Source organism: Natrix helvetica (genome assembly GCF_964273705.1).
Source record: "Natrix helvetica genome assembly, chromosome: 1".
In the NCBI taxonomy this organism is placed as follows: domain Eukaryota; kingdom Metazoa; phylum Chordata; class Lepidosauria; order Squamata; family Natricidae; genus Natrix; species Natrix helvetica.
The window spans coordinates 88,815,848-88,832,206 of record NC_138548.1 but is presented as its reverse complement, the minus strand read 5'-3'; the positions used below and the strand labels follow the sequence as shown (position 1 = coordinate 88,832,206).

Here is a 16,359-nt window from a genome sequence, read left to right as displayed (position 1 = left end):
TAATATAGGCAGGGAAAAGCTGTCTGCTTCTTCACTTTTACCCCTGTGATATATTTTTTCTAGGGTCGTCTTTTATCGTATCGAGATACCCATGGGCATCGTCTGGGACCCAACTACCTTCAAATTCCTGTAAATTGTCCATACCGAACTAGGGTGGCCAATTACCAGAGAGATGGATTTATGTGCATTTCTGATAACCAGGGTAAATCTGAAAATAACATTTGGCAGCTAGGTTATGCCAGTAATTTAGAGTAACCTTTGCAAGTGCCTTTTCTTCATTTACATTGACATCTCAGCTTAACTACTTAAGTCATATAAGCTGATAGCTGTTTTCTTCATTTCTATTTTATCTTATCAATTTCTCCCTCATTTTTATTATATGGACTTGTAAAAAGGTTTAGATTTGGATGTGGTGCTATGCCTTATTCAGTAGGTTTAGCAGACAAACTCTCTGCTCTACACATACATACATAGCTACAGCTATAGCACTTAGACTTGAATTCCGTAGTGCTTTACAGCACTCTCTGAGCAGTTTGCAGAGTCAGCATATTACCCCCCAACAATCTGGGTTCACATTTTATTGGCTTTGGAAGGATGGAAGGCTGAGTCAACCTTGAGCCGATCAGGATCAAACTCCAGGCTGTGGACAGAGTTTACTTGCAATACTGCATACTAACCACTGCCCACCAGGGCTCTTTGTGTATATTGTTCTGACCTAGGCGTCCCAGGAGCATGAAGCAACTCCTTGTCCCGACAAAAATCCCTTTTATTAATTTATTGTGAATTCTGCTCATTCACATCCAGCAAAGTCTTTCAAGGGAGGATTTACAGTCACAGACCTTATCTGGCTTGGAGAGCTGGAGGGTGATATCTGCAAATCTTGGCAAGGAGTCTTGGAAAGTCACAAACCAATTAAGTGAACTGTTTCCTGCAAACTCCACTCCCTTTTCGTTCCTCCTTTGTTTCCTCTGGAAAGCCATTCATCGTCCACCTGTGGCCTTACTCCCAAGTCAACCCCTGTTCTTTAGCTGTTTCCTTTGTCTGGCAACTCTGTGCATGCGCACACTGGGAACAGGCTACAGCTGTTCGTCTGCCTCATTGATTTCTGATTCTGAAGGCAGCTGATAACTGGCATTCAGCTCTGGCCCCCTCTCTGCCTCCCACACAGAGCACTAATCAGAGCCTTCGCCAGACTTCAGGAGTGGACCATGTTCCTTCCCAACCTCCTCAGTGGCCAAATCTGCTGCCAGCCCTCAGCCCGCTGGCAGGCCACAACACAAAGAACATATTGCCATGGCCCCATTAGAGCCTCATTTGGAGGACTAGTAGTCAGAATTGGGACCATTCTGTAGGGATTGGACATCTCCCTTGGCATGTTTGGAGAGGCTAGGGGCTGAGGACAATGTTGTCCCAGCCCCTCAAACATTGGGGGAGATGGTCGACCAGACAGAGCACTGTCTGACTGCACAGACATGGGAAGATCGGCTGCTGACAGGCAGTCATGCTGATACGCAGCAGATCGCCTCTGATGAGGAACATCTGCCTCCTCCACTTGATCCAAGGGCAAGGAGAGTGCAGTGGAGGCAAGTACAGAGAAGGACTGCAAGGCTACTCAGGAGGAGGTTGCACCACCCCCTCGCAAGGAGCACCTGGAGTGGAGTAACTGAAGAAAAAGTGGGGAGTTTGATTTGGCTTACACCCCCTGGCTTCAACTCATGCATGTTGCGGTTTGCATTGTCTTGCTTGGAAGATTGCTCTTTGCCTTTTGTCTTGAATCTAGCCCTTCTCTTGTGGACTGCTTTTGGCCTTTGCTTCACTGTGCCTTTGGAACTGCTTCTTGCCTTAGACCTTTTCTTTGCTCTGAGGACTGCCATTGTCTTGTGCCTGGACTCTATCTTGTGGACTGGATTTGGAACCCTGGACCTTGCCTTGTGAGCATGCTCCTACTCGGTGGGCTTTATTTATACCATATTTATACTTTACTTATACTGTTGTTTGGGGGATTGAGGGTGGCTGTCTTCGGGGTAGTATGGGGGGAGATTTAATGGTCATTGGAGGGCCATTTGCTAGAACATTTGAGAGAAATAAAGGACTCTCAGGATGCCTGCTTTGCCTTGACCACCAGGATTATAAGATATATATTTTGTGTACACACAAGTAACAGTTAATGGAAAGCTACTATGCTGCAAAGAAAACATAGGTCGTCCCCCCCGCCCGAACACTGCTGTTACACTCTATATCAGTGATGGTGAATCTTTTTTGGTGTCACGTGCCAAAAGCGGGGGGAGCCCAAGAAGGTCGTGTGCAGGCATGCCACACCCATAATGCTATGTGTGCGACCCTGAAGCCTCTGGAGTGTGAAAAATTGGCCCAATGAGCAAACCAGAAGTTCAGGAACGGTTTGCTTGTAGGGGCGCTTTTTGCCCTCCGGAGCCCTCAGGGAAGCCTCCTGAAGGCTCTGGAGGGCAAAAAACAGCACTACAGCCAAACCGGAAATCACTTCTGGTTTGGCCATTTTTTGGCCTCTGGAGCCTTTAGGGAAGCCTCCTGAAATCTCTGGAGGGTGAAAAATGGCACTATGGCCAAACCGGATGTCCGTTCCCAAACTTCCGGTTTGGATGCAGGACCGGTTTTCCTTGAAGCCTCTGGAAGGCGAAAAATGGCCTCAAAAGAAGGCCGAAATCAATTGGCTCGAGTGCGCATGTGGCTGGAGTTGACAGGGCAACGCCCCTCGTGCCTAACAAATGGCTCTGCGTGCCATTGTGTGCCATCACAGCTCTATATAGTTCCTTAAACATGTTTTGTGATCATACTTAAGACAAGCATTTTGCCAAATTTCTTTTTATGCTCTCAAAATTTCAAATGTGTCTATTATTTCAAGAAGGTTGGGAACTTCTGAAGTATACTAGAATCTAGATAATTTGGTTAAGCATATTATAGGACCTTCAGAATCTGATTTCTGCACTCTGCCAAAGGGAGTCCTCTCAGCAGGTGGCAGCAGAGTTCAACTTTCCCTGTTGGTTTACCCATTGACCTTCTAGGGAAACCAGCATGGGATCGCAAATGGTGATCACATGATTGGCAACTATTTGTTAGCTTGGCAACTATTTGTTAGAGTGAATAGGTTGCCAAGCACCCAGATCGAGATAACGGGATGGGGAGGGTGGCACAACATTTTACAGTGGTTGAAAGTCTTTGTAGGTTGTAAAACACCAGTTCCGAAGCCATTTAAACTTTGGACAGATGTTAAACAACTAGTGATAAGTTGAGGACTGTCTATCAAAGCAGGTTGCAGTCCAGGGTTGTTAGGACAGTGACCCAAAATAGGTGGATCTCCCTCTTCCTCCCCCCCTCTCCCTCATCCATCCATCCATCCACATGTGAGTGGACTCACACATATAAACACATTCACATTTTGAGTGAGCAGAGAGGATGGGTACTGAAGTTTGCAAAGTTTAAGCTTTCGCTGCAGTTATTTTGTGCTTTTCATCTCAACTGTTACATAACTGAAGTGAGGTTGTGTATCAAAGGCAAAGAACTTGAGAAATGGTTTCAGGGCCCTCAGCCTCCACACCTCCGATTTAGCACAATATCTGAGACGTCCATTGATGTTTACCTCACAAATGATTCTAAAATGAGCCAAACGTTAGCATAATTTAATTTAATTTAATTTAATTTAATTTAATGCTTCTAGACCGCCCCCTCTCCCGAAAGGGACTCGGGGCGGTGTACAGTTCATACAAAATATATCAGATACAATAAAATTAAGTATGTACAATTGACAGTTGACATGGAGGAGGTAAGAATGACATTAAAAGAACTGTACAAAGCAGATTAAAATAAGTTCAAACCCCTAAAAACAAATACAGTGAATTAAAAAACCCCTAAAATAACCAGATATAGTGCGTTTGCCAGGAGGGACAGTTGAATTATGCCAGGCCTGCTAATCGGAACAGGTGGGTCTTCAGTTTTTGCCGGAAGGAGCGGAGGTCAGAAGTGGTTCTAATGTCGGGGGGGAGGTCATTCCAGAGGGTTGGGCCCATCACAGAGAAGGCCCTACTCCTCGGTGTCGCCCGCCGGCATTGTCCAGTGGATGGCACCAGGAGAAGTCCCTCCCTGTGTGAGCGTATTGGCCGCAGGGATGTATGTGGGAGGATGCGATCCCGCAAGTAACTAGGTCCCGTGCCATGGAGCGCTTTAAAGATGGTAATCAGCACCTTGAAACGCACCCGGAAAACCACAGGTAGCCAATGCAGCTCGCGCAGGAGAGGTGTTACGTGGGAGTACCTCGTACTCCCCATCACAGCCCGCGCGGCTGCATTCTGAACTAACTGCAGTCTCCGGGCGCGTCCCAAGGGCAGCCCCATGTAGAGAGCGTTGCAGTAATCCAGGCGGGACGTCACCAGCGCATGAGTGACCGTGCGTAGGGCATCCCGGTCCAGTAGGGGGCGCAATTGGCGCACCAGGCGAACCTGGTGGAACGCCCCCCTTGCCACGGCCGCCACATGGTCATCCATTGACAGCCGGGCATCAAGGAGGACGCCCAAATTGCGCGCCCGTTCCACAGGGGGCAACTGCTCGCCCCCTATGGCCAGCGATGGAATCAGCTGGCTGAATCGAGGTGCCGGTAGCCACAGCCACTCAGTCTTGGAGGGGTTGAGTTTAAGTCTGTTGTCCTCCATCCAGACCCCGACGGCCTCCAAACACCGGGACATTACTTCGACAGCCTCGTTGGGGTGGTTTGGAAATGAATTCATTATTTTTATTACTGCTGAAGCAAATTAATAGACCCACAATATTACAATATTTACAATACAGTCATTACAATATGGTTGCGAGTCAATTAACGTTACAACTATATGTAGGTTAATTTCACCTTCAGGCTTTTTTTCTTATGTTATGAAAATAATTACAGGAACAGAGAATCAAATCCCTAAATGGTTTTTTTGTTTGTTTGTTTTGGGAATTGGAAGTAGGTAAGAATAGTCTGAAGGAATTCAGTTCTCTGAAAAGGGATTGTAGAAATGCCATTAGCTTGCAAAAACAAATTTGTGGTTGTAAGACATAGTGATGCGCTTGCAGAGCTGATACACTTGCGTTTTTTGCTGCTTCTGTCCCGTTTCTAATACATTGTAATTTTTTTTCCCCTTAGGTGGTGCTCCAAACTATTACCCAAATAGTTTTACTGGCCCTGAGGAGCAACCCGCTTTGAAGGAGAGCGGTGTATTTATCTCAGGCGATGTAGAACGTTTTAATAGTTCAGTTGAGGATAACGTCTCTCAAGTAAATAAAGTAGAAATGCCCTGTTACAGATAGTCCTCAACTTACAACTGTTCATCTAGTGACCATTCAAAGTTACTTTTGAGCATTTTGCAGACTGACGTTAAGGTTGCATCATCATCCATGTAATCAACATTGGGATGCTTGGCAAATGGTTCATATTTACAGCTGTAGTATCCCTGGGTCATGGGATCCACTTTTGCTATTTTCAGACAAGCGAAGTCAATGGGGAAGCCAGATTCCCTTAACAACCGTGTTCCTAATTTAACAACCGCAGTGATTTGTTTAACAAATATGGCAAGAAAGGTCATAAAATGGGGCAAAACTCACTTAACAACTGTCTCCCTTAGCAACATAAATTTTGGGCTCAACTGTGGTCGTAAATTGAGGACTATCTGTGTTTTATTTTGGAAATGTAAGCACACTTTTTCTTTTTCTCTCTCTTTGTTAGTAAGGTAAATTTATCATCGACGTTCCCTTTGTACGTCTTCCAAGCTCCTAATTTAAAACAAAAAATTGAGGGCACTTGCTTGATATAATTCTGTCCTTAGGTAATTAAGCTTTGGTTTCCTGTTTGTTCTCAAGTTTTGTTACTCGATTTTCTCCACTAGTGGATCCACGTATAAAAGTGAGATTATTCAGTCTCTTGGAGTCAGTCCTCTATTTTCCTGGTTTGGCCAAAATTACTATAAAGTGCCAATCCTCTATACTGCAGATCACTCAAAAACATTCCCTTTCTTTCTTTTTATAAAAAAATATATTTGGAAGTAGTCCTTGACTTATGAACACAATTGGGACTGGATTTATACTCGTAAGTCAATGCACTCTCATGAATGGACCTGATTTTACAACATTTTGGTAGCAGTCGTTAAGCAAATAACTGTGGTCATTAAACAAATTCATACTTATTAAGTGAACCCATTATTTAAATGAGTGAGGTTTTTTGCAAGTAACAAGCAAACACTGTCACAAATCACGACTGTGAGATGACGTAACCAGTCATAAAGGCAAGAAAGTTGCCAAGATCCTAAAATGAATGTGATTGCAGTGGAGATGCGGTATGACACTTCCTGATAGCCAAAAGTGCTTTATGGGCTCAAAGCACCTGTTCTGTGCCTGATATAATTTTAAAAGATTTTTAAGCGACCGATTGTACATTGACTACTATTCTATCAATAATGCCTTGAAGGCAAATTACGGAATATCTGAGGGTGTAGAAGGTTAAGTCTCTTGATCCAGATGTGGTCCTGAGAGCTGCTTTTGCTAAGGAGGCAGTCAGTTATCAGTGCTTTGTTTATAGCATATGAAAGGGGCAGGCAGAACTTTTCACATTCTAAAGTTCAGAGAGGATTCCATGATAATCGTAAATAGCCACCAGTTTATTCTCATTTATTTAATAACTGAGGTTGATACTGTTCATGAAATTGGAATTGTTGAAGATTTCTATTAGGTCTGCAGAAGATATATGTATAACGTTTGCTTTCACTATTTATTGAAAGGTACGGGACTTCTTTGTCAAAGTACTGAATGAGGAAGAGCGCATGAGGCTTTGTGAGAACATTGCCAATCATCTTAAGGATGCTCAGCTTTTCATCCAGAAGAGAGCTGTAAGTAACAATGTAAGGCACAACAAGATTGTGCAGAGGTTCCAATTTGAGAGGCTTTGGATTTTGGAGCAAGCAGGACGCACATATATCATCTGTTGATAACCCCTTAAAGCAGCTGTGTCTTTTCTTGGTCTCAAACATCTGCTGGCATACAATTCTGGAGAAAGGCTTTTGATAATCTTTGCTTAATGACCACTCATTTAATTATTGCTCAAAGTTATACAGAAAAAAGGGACATATGACTTGTATTCAGACTTATGACATCTCAGCATCCCTGGAATCACATTACCATGATCTGGGATCTTGGCAGGTGCAGCATCCTACAGTCATGTGACCGCCATTTGCAATCTTCTCAGAGATGTTCTGACAAACAGAGTCAATAGAGAAGTGTTCAGGAGGTCATAAATCATGGTTGTGTGATGTCTTGCTTAATGACTATGGATAATTTGCTGAAAAACCAGGGAAAAAAGATCGTAAAATTGGGTGCAGTCACATGAAAACTCAGTTAACATTTGTACTGTTTAATGATAAATTTTCTGGTCCCACCATTGTGGTCATAAATCAAGGGCACTCTTTTTCTCTTTGTCTCTCACTCTGTCTCTGTCTCTGTCTTTCTCTCTCTCTCTCTCTCTCTCTCTCTCTCTCTCTCTCTCTCTCTCTCTCTCTCTCTCTCTCTCTCTCTCTCTCTCTCTCTCTCTCTCTAATATTAGTTAACTATATATAACTTATAACTAAATCTCTATTTTCAGTTTAGTGTTATGGATTATGGAGGTATGCATACTCTACAGCAGGGGTTTCAAACACGTGGCCCGTGGCCCAGGTGCATCATGTGCTGGCCACGCCCACACCCAGTTTAGCAAAGGGGGGGAAAGTCACAATACATCATGTGACAACGCCGTGACAAACCAAGTTCTACAGTATTATATTTCTCTAAATATGAATAGTTGATGAGTTAATTTCCTTTTAAGTATAGATATTTCTTGTACTGAGTTAGATATTGTGTGTTCCAGAAGAAAAATACTCGGAAACCATGTTGTTGAAAAAGCCATCTTGATTTTTATGAAATCCAGTGTGTTCCTTCCACTTAAGTCTTGTTATGTGATGGGTCAGGCAATCCATGACTTGTGGAATGACTCTGATTTGCCAGGTTTTTTTCCTAGAAAAATTTGGGGTGGTGAACCTTACGCTTGGTGATACCAAACTGTAAAGATCCTTGATTAGTGAACTGTAGATAATCAGTCACTGATTTTTTAAGGTGAACCTTCTCGTCCTGGGGAAGGAGGATACAAAGGTCTACCTGAAAGGGTGCGCAGAGGAATTCACTGGTTTTCTGGAAGACAAAATGTATCGGCTTTATTCCCAGTTAGATGCCGATGTGGTTGCTGGTCTAGTGGGATCACCTGAGCCAGGTTCTTGTTCTGGGAACAGCTTAACCCTGTTGCTGCTGAGGGAGTGCACAGGAACCTAGGGAGTATGAGTGCAAGTATCTGTATTTTAAACCCATCCTGGCTTGTGAAAGTTTCTTGGGAATTGACATGCGGGTAGGTTCTGGTGGTGATTAATGCTTCCCTGTGGGAGAGGTTTGTGCCCAGGGGTGGTATTCACTTTCCCTACCCATTCACAAATGTGAGCATGCGCGCTGGCTTCGGTCATACATACCCTGTCCACGCATGCACTTAGCCTTCCACACACATGCACTTTAATTGTATGTGCAGCTTGCACGCGTGTGCACGGCTTGAAAAAGTGCCTAAATAGGACAGCATAGAGACGGGCCCACCCACGATTTTCACTACTGGTTTGGGTGAACTAGTCCAAATTGGCTGAATCACCTGTGGTTGTGCTCCAGCATTTTAAGGAGGCTGTGATCTGCCCTCTTTTTAAGAAGCCATCACTAAATTCCATTGTGTTGAATAATTTCTGACCTGTCTCCAAGCATCCTTTTTCAGGAAAGGTGGTTGAGTAGCCCTAGAGGTTCTGGATAAAATGGGATGTCTAGAACCTTTCCCATCCAGGTTCAGGCCTGGACATGGGATGTAAATGGCATTGGTCATGTTATTTTATGATCTCTGGTGGGAGTGGGATGGGGATAAGGCATCCATCCTTGCCCTGTTTGACCTCTTGGTGGCCTTCGATACCATCAATCATGATATCTTTCTGGATACCTTCAGTAGGAGTTTTTTTGGACTGCAGTCCTAAGATTCTTCTTAAGGTGCATTGTGCCCAATTACTAGTAAGTTTTCTTCTTTTCTGCTTAGATTTGTTCTGTTGGAGCCTTTTCAACATTTTAATTTGAAAATTAATAAAAATGTAAATTGTCAGTTTAAATTGTCACAACCATATTAACTTTATTGTTGAATACAATTCATTTTGTAGAAAAATAAAGACCTTATGATAAATAATTTTAAAATCAGATTTAGATATGTTTAATTTTTACAAGTCTATGCATATTTATCCATACAATATGGCTGTATTATTATTATTATTATTATTATTATTATTATTATTATGATTATGATTATGATTATGATTATGATTATTATTATTATTATTATTATCATTATCATTATTATCATTATTATCATCATCATTATTATCTTCTTCACTACCCCTTATTATTGGTATGATGATGATGATGGCAATTCTGTTGCTTTGTATGTACACTGAGAACTTCTGCACCAGAGACAAATTCCTTGCGTGTCTAATCACACTGGTCAAATAAAGTTATTCTATTCCATTCTATTCCATTCCATTCCATTCCATTCCATCTAAATAGAAAGATAAATAGTATTTTTCTTGTAAAAATAACTTTCAGCGTTTCAGCTGAAAAATAGTACTTTTGCCATATCAGTAGTTGAAGTAAGTATCAGTACAGGAATTACAAAAGAGACAAATAACCTCAACTTCTCTTTGCCAATTTAGGTAGAAAACTTTACTGATGTTCATCCTGATTATGGTGCAGGGATTCAAGCCTATCTGGATAAACACAATGGTGATAAACACAATGGTGAAGAAAAAAGAAAGGTAAGAAAACGTGAGTTCAGATTGCTGTAGAAAGTAAATAAGGAATAAGCAATTTGAAAATAGAAGGCAGAGATGCCACAAATGGCTGTGGACAGACTTAGAGGAGGAATGAGAAGAGCTTGAAAAACTCTATGCTTTTCCATACAACATACAATATCTGGAATTCCATTTTAACAAGGGATATTAAAATATTTCATTTCAGTGGAATTAAAATGGTATCTATAAATATTAGAATTACTATGGCTTCTGTCATTATACAGTTAGTTAGCAAACAGTACAAAGTAGCAGTAAAGAAAGGAATATCTTAGTATTTCATGTATATAAATGTATATAAAGAAATGTGTGCATATATAACTCTCTTTAAAATTAATTATGTATTTTATATTAAGACCTACTAATTGTTTTTTTTTTAATTATGGTTTCTAGGATTAAGTTCATACATAATACACAAACTTCATTCACTGGAAAGGAGAAATCTTATCTGTAAATGGTATGATGTATGATTAGCAGTCACATTGCAATTGTTTATTTGAATCCCTCAATCTGGAAAATGAGCTATGAAAAGCTTTACATGTAATGGAATTGCCTGCTATGCTATTAACTCTGTTATTCTGTTAACTGCAGTTCCCAACCAAGTGTGATTCTGACTTTAAAAAACAATTTGAATCCATCATATAGATTGTTAATGCTGAATATATTCTGGCAGTACTTTTGAAATACATTACAATAATATTTAGTTTATTTTTATGTATTAACATACTTTATTACTGTAATTTTGCGTTTATTTAGCAAAGGAACATATATTGCTGTGATTGATACCTTTTATTGCTGGTGCTGGCTTTCTTACTGAAGTATAATATATCTTTTTCAAATCTCCATGTAGTACATTTAAAAACTATTGTAACATATTTGAAGCAGAATTATGTTTAAATGTGAAACTTACTTGTGCTATGAAAGCTTTACATATGTGCTATGAAAGCTTTACATATAATGGTATTATGTTCTTAGCTGTTAGCTGCAATACAAAAGCATTCCAATTTGAAGATCTTTTTTTAAAAAACTATATAGATAATTTATGCTTAATCTATGTTAATATCTCTGAAATGGCATGGTTGAAATATTAGTGTAACAGTTTTATGTTATTTCTGCATAATACACAAAACATGATTTCTATTCATGTAACAAAATTTCATTTATAAAACCCTAGTAGACCACACCTGGAATATTGTGACCAATTTTGGTCACTATACTACAAGAAAGATGTTAAGATTTTGGAAAAAGTTCAGAGAAGAGAAACTAAGATGATCAAAGGTCTGGAAACTAAAACATATGAGGAATGGCTGCAGGATTTGGGTTTGGCTAATCTGACGAAAAGAAGAATTAGAGGTGACATGATAGAAGTATTCGAGTACTTGAGGGGCTGACACAAAGAAGAGGGAGTCAAATTATTTTCCAAAGCACCGGAGGGCAAGACGAGAAACAATGGTTGGAAACTAATCAAGGAGAGAAGCAACCTGGAATTAAGGAGAAACTTCCTAACAGTGAGGACAATTAACCAGTGGAACAGCTTGCCTTTAAAAGTTGTGAGTACTTCATCACTGGAGGTTAAGAAGAGTCTAGAGTCTATTATCTGAAATAGTATAGGGTATAAAATGGTATAAAATCTCCTGCTTGAGCAGGAACGGGACTAGAAGACCTCCAAGATGCCTTCCAGCTCATTCATTCTTCATTTATTCACTGAAAGAATATATGTATGCATACACACATGCATATATAATGTATGTACAGGCACATTTATGTCTCTTATTGGTAAAGCTGAGATTTTATTTATTTATTTATTTCATTAATCAAATTTATATAGCTACCCATCTCACCGAAGATGCCTTTGGATGTCACACCGTAAATGGGTAAAACCACATCATAGAAGCCAAAAATATATATAAATGGTATGCAAAAATATATAAACGGTACATAATATAAAAACAGACATACAAAAACAGGCATAACAAGAGGAAAGAGGGAGTAAACTAAAACTCGCTACCTCAGGAATGGAGCAATTTCAGCAAGTCTTTAATTCCCTGAGAACCCCAGACCTTATACTGTAAAATTTAATAAACCTAAATTTAATAAACCTAAACCTAAAGGTTTTGAGAGCCTTTTATAGATTGTGGAATATCAAAAGGGTGGAAGTAACCTAACTTTGCAGGGAAGAATATTCCATAAAACGAAGAAAACATGGAGTGTGGAAACAACCTCCCCCCCTCCACCCCATGCTGATGGTACCTGCAGCATGCCTACCCTGGTAAAATGGGAAGAACTGTTGTAACTAGGGAAATGTATTCTCTGAGATAGCCCAGACGCATGCCATGAAGGGCTTTAGAGGTCAAAAACAGCACCTGCAGCTGGATTGGAAGCCATCTGACAACCAATGCAACTCACAGAACAAAGGTATAACGTGCTGTTCTAAGAGTACGCATAACTGCCCACACCACTGTTTTTTTTACAAGCTGAAACTTTGGATATTCTTCAAGAGCAGTCCCATATAAAGTTCATTGCAATAATCCAATCTGGAGGTGAGTTGGGCATAAGTGACTAACTGCATGCAGTGTCTGCTGATCCAGGAACAGGTGCAATTGGCACACAACACAAAGATGGGCAACGTTGCTCCCAGCCATGACTGCCACCTGCTCATTGAGGAAGAGTTGTGAGTCTAGGAGGACCTCCTAGTTGTGTACTGGGTCTTTCTTGGGACAATTAATCCCATCCAGCACTAAAGATGGCATTGTCCTGGAAACCATTGGGACCCAAAATCCAGAAACACTCAGACCCAAAATCAGTCATTCAGACATTTTAGTAGGGTAACAAGTAAATGAAATACTTATTGTATAATTACTACAATTAGAGCAATTTTAAATGAAGATGTACTGCATATGAATCTTTTAAATAGAAAACCTGTACCCTTAAGAATGGTTAAACAATGGATTCTGCTAAATGAAAATTCTACTTGTTCTTGGGTTTCTTTTGTTGGTTCAAAATGGATGACAACAGCAAACTTTTGAAACAATAAAACTGGAAAGTTTTACAACGCTTATTGTATAATAAAATCCTCATACATGTCATAATGCCTCAATTCTCTTAATACTCTGTATAATCTACTAATCATATATTTGGTTTTCTGTTATACTCTAAAATGGGTGAGTGAGAGTCTTCATTCATGTTCTCAATGCATCATTTTTTGAGAGACACTAGTGTTTGTGTAAGAGAAAGCGGGGGAGAGAAAGGGATATAGGGCTACAGTGAGGATAAAAAATAATTGGAGTTCATTTACAAATGAGCAGGTTTGGAATGTTCTTTTTCTGATAATGCATTTTTGGAGACCCATGCTATAATTCCTACCCTCACCCTCTATAATTTTATCATTTTAGAATGGAATTTGGCAATGACATGACTAAAACTCAGCAGTATGTTCAGAGAGGGCTCCATGGGATTCAGACCCAGCATATAGGAGCTCCATGTAACTCTGGGGTTGTAGCCTTTTCAAAGTACAGTGTAAATCAGATTTATTCGTCTTGCTCAAACTAATTTGGCTTATTTGACTTTGCTTAATGAATTACATAAATTCAAGCATAGTTTATTCAGGAAAGTATAGTTTAAAAAAACCATAGTGTTGTACTAATTTACAGATTCTCATAATCCAAATTTGCTATGATCTGTTCGCCTTGGTTAGTTAATTATATAAACACAGCAAAACACAAGGAAAAGTGGCTATGGTTAACAGTGCAGCATCCATTAGAAAGTGCTGCAGTCTTGCCTCATTTAACTGAAATGTCTTACAACCACCATGATTTTTTTCTTATTGTTATTAATAATGGAATAATGGACTTGGAAATGGAGTGAAGCAGCTGAAGCAGTAGATTAATATATGCCAAAGTATATTTGGAATGAATTCATCATGCAAATAATTTCAAATTAGCACACATACTATCATTCTGTTTTAGTGTTACACAGTAGAATTCTTTAATAGATTCTACACAGATTAAAAAGTCATTTCATTGATAGCATGGATTCCACTATTTTTTTCATCTTGAAAATGACAAAAGTGTCCAGTTCCTTTTATGTAAGTATCAGTTACTGAACTTCAAATCTTTGATTCAAATCCTTTAGGAAAATAAGCAATGAATCTTAATCTGCGTTGAGATTCTGATTTGAATCTGGTTCCATCTGCTGGTGACAGAAGTTAGTACTTGGGGTGGTGGGGAGCTCAAATGAAAACTTATGAGTAGTTCTCAACTTACAGCCAAGTCTGGTGTTAAACAAGACAGTTTTTAAGCTTTTCCTGTGTGGGCTATAAGCAGAAAATATTTCATGTAAATTCTCAGTCTCCTGTCATTTGTAAAGCTTTCAAATATGTAGCTGCTGTTAATATGAGTTATCAAAACAAATTCAAAATAAAAGATGCTGTTTAGAATTAAACATTTTATATACACTCTACAAAATGCAATGAACCAAAAATGAATGATTACAATATAAGAATTTACATTTGCTCACAAACATATTTTATAAAATATCACATTTATTCTGAATCTAGATCATGCACTGGGTGGGTTTTCCACTACTACTTCATAGGTAACACAGTAAAATAATGCTATACATTTTGTAAAAAAGAACAGTTTAAAAAATTGTTGGCTGACTGCTACAAACTCAATTTAGATGTTAACCAACATGTAGTTTTGCATTGATATTCTAGGAACTACATTCTATGGAAGTCATTAAGTTGGCATATTCTGCATTTGGTTGTCAAAATAAATACAATAATAAAGTAGATCCAGGAACAAATGATAAAAAGATATGTGGGGAGATCAAGTTAAGATAATGTACAATTTTGTGTGCGAAAGAGGGCGGAATCCAACTGTTTACCTATAATTGGGTAGTTTACAGAATCCCAGAAAAGCAGCACAAAGCTCTTACTAAACATGGCTCCTAGTTCGTTAACTTTTGTGTGCTTCCCCATCTCCAGACTTATTGTGACATAAACTCAGTCTCCCAGCCTTTTCCTTCTGGAAACAGGAACTTACTCAAGTTCAAAAGGAAACCTTCCTTACAATGAAAAGCAGCACTTTATGTGGCTTGTTCTTGCTCTTGAAAAATGAATACTGACAAATACTTTTTAAATACCTTTTCACAAAGAACACTTTTTAGGTATGAACTTTAGAACCTTATTTTGTAGATAATAAGTCTTCTTGCTTGTTCATTACAGCGTTCATTGACATAAACACCTTGAAAGTATGGAAAACTCTTTACTTATGTTGTAGAAGGTTGGGTGAATCTAAGAATTACAGTACACTGCACAGTTTTGGCCTATCTATTTTTTTAAAGCAAACAAATAAACATTGACCAGTGCAGGGAGTTCAAAAAAGTCAGAATGATAATCTTGATCACACAAAATCATGTCCTTTTTACATGATAGTACTTGTAAAATAAGAGGAGGGGAGGGGGGAGAGGTTCAATTTCAGGTTGCCATCTTGATTTTTTTTTAAAATGCATTTTTTCTATTTTATTTCCAAAGATAAAATAAAATCTTGACCTTTTCATGCATGCATCCTACTGTGGATAATGCTGGAGCAATATTAGTCTCTTTGCCAATTCTATCCCAAGCCTTTATTTACCAGTGAAGAAAGAGAGGCATTAATAGGAAAAAGAAACGTTGCAGAAGCCAAAATGAAATACGTAAATGGAGAAAAAAATGTGAATAGGATCCCTGTATTAATTAGAACAGTGAACTTGCTTTACTTTTGGTCTTATGGGCTTAGTTTCATGACATGTCATATGGGATCTGTCAGATGTTTTGATCTATAATTCATAGAGGTTTTTATTCAGAATGTGCAATAGTAAGGGAATTGTAATTCTAACAGGCATTAGATTTGATTCCCCATGTGTAGCTGACAAGATTCTATTCAAAACTGAATTTAAAACAACAGCATTGCTTTTATTTGTAATGTTTGAAAAAAGTTGCATATTCTAAAGCCTTCCATTTTTGTTATCACAATTGCTATCATTTAAAATAATAAGACTGAATTATAAAAGAGCAAGTGAGATCTATGAAGTTTGCAGAGGACCTCCTAATTTAATGATGACCAAAGCACCCCCAATTAATCCTATCAAGATTCATCTGAGGTAGTATCTATTAATGCAGAAAACAAATACATTGCTTCAAAAATGATTATGCATTTCTTCTAATGTCAATATCAAACTTCTTGAGTTAAGTAAATCTACTTAGAAGTTCTGCTAAGTTCATTAGGACTTGTTAAGAGTTCATAGAGTCGCCTTCTTCTTTTAGAAGACTACAGAATAAAGTTTAGCGATTTCCACAAAATAATATTTTATGACTTTTCTAATAAAGCACAATATTTTGTTTTCAGCTAAATGTAAATTATTTAAATTATAGTCTATG

The 16,359-nt window shown here is 39.0% G+C and overlaps 1 protein-coding gene across 1 annotated transcript in view; it reads left to right on the top strand.

Annotated features, from left to right (window-relative positions):
* The window catches only part of CAT (catalase), a 31,736-nt gene extending 21,677 nt beyond the window's left edge, over positions 1 to 10,059 (top strand). The window contains exons 9-12 of the mRNA XM_081971536.1: positions 64 to 202; positions 5,153 to 5,283; positions 6,780 to 6,887; positions 9,807 to 10,059. Coding sequence (XP_081827662.1) covers positions 64 to 202; positions 5,153 to 5,283; positions 6,780 to 6,887; positions 9,807 to 9,938 — 510 coding nt within the window. The 3' untranslated portion in view covers positions 9,939 to 10,059. The remainder of the gene's footprint in view (positions 1 to 63; positions 203 to 5,152; positions 5,284 to 6,779; positions 6,888 to 9,806) is intronic.
* Positions 10,060 to 16,359: the final 6,300 nt, after the last annotated feature.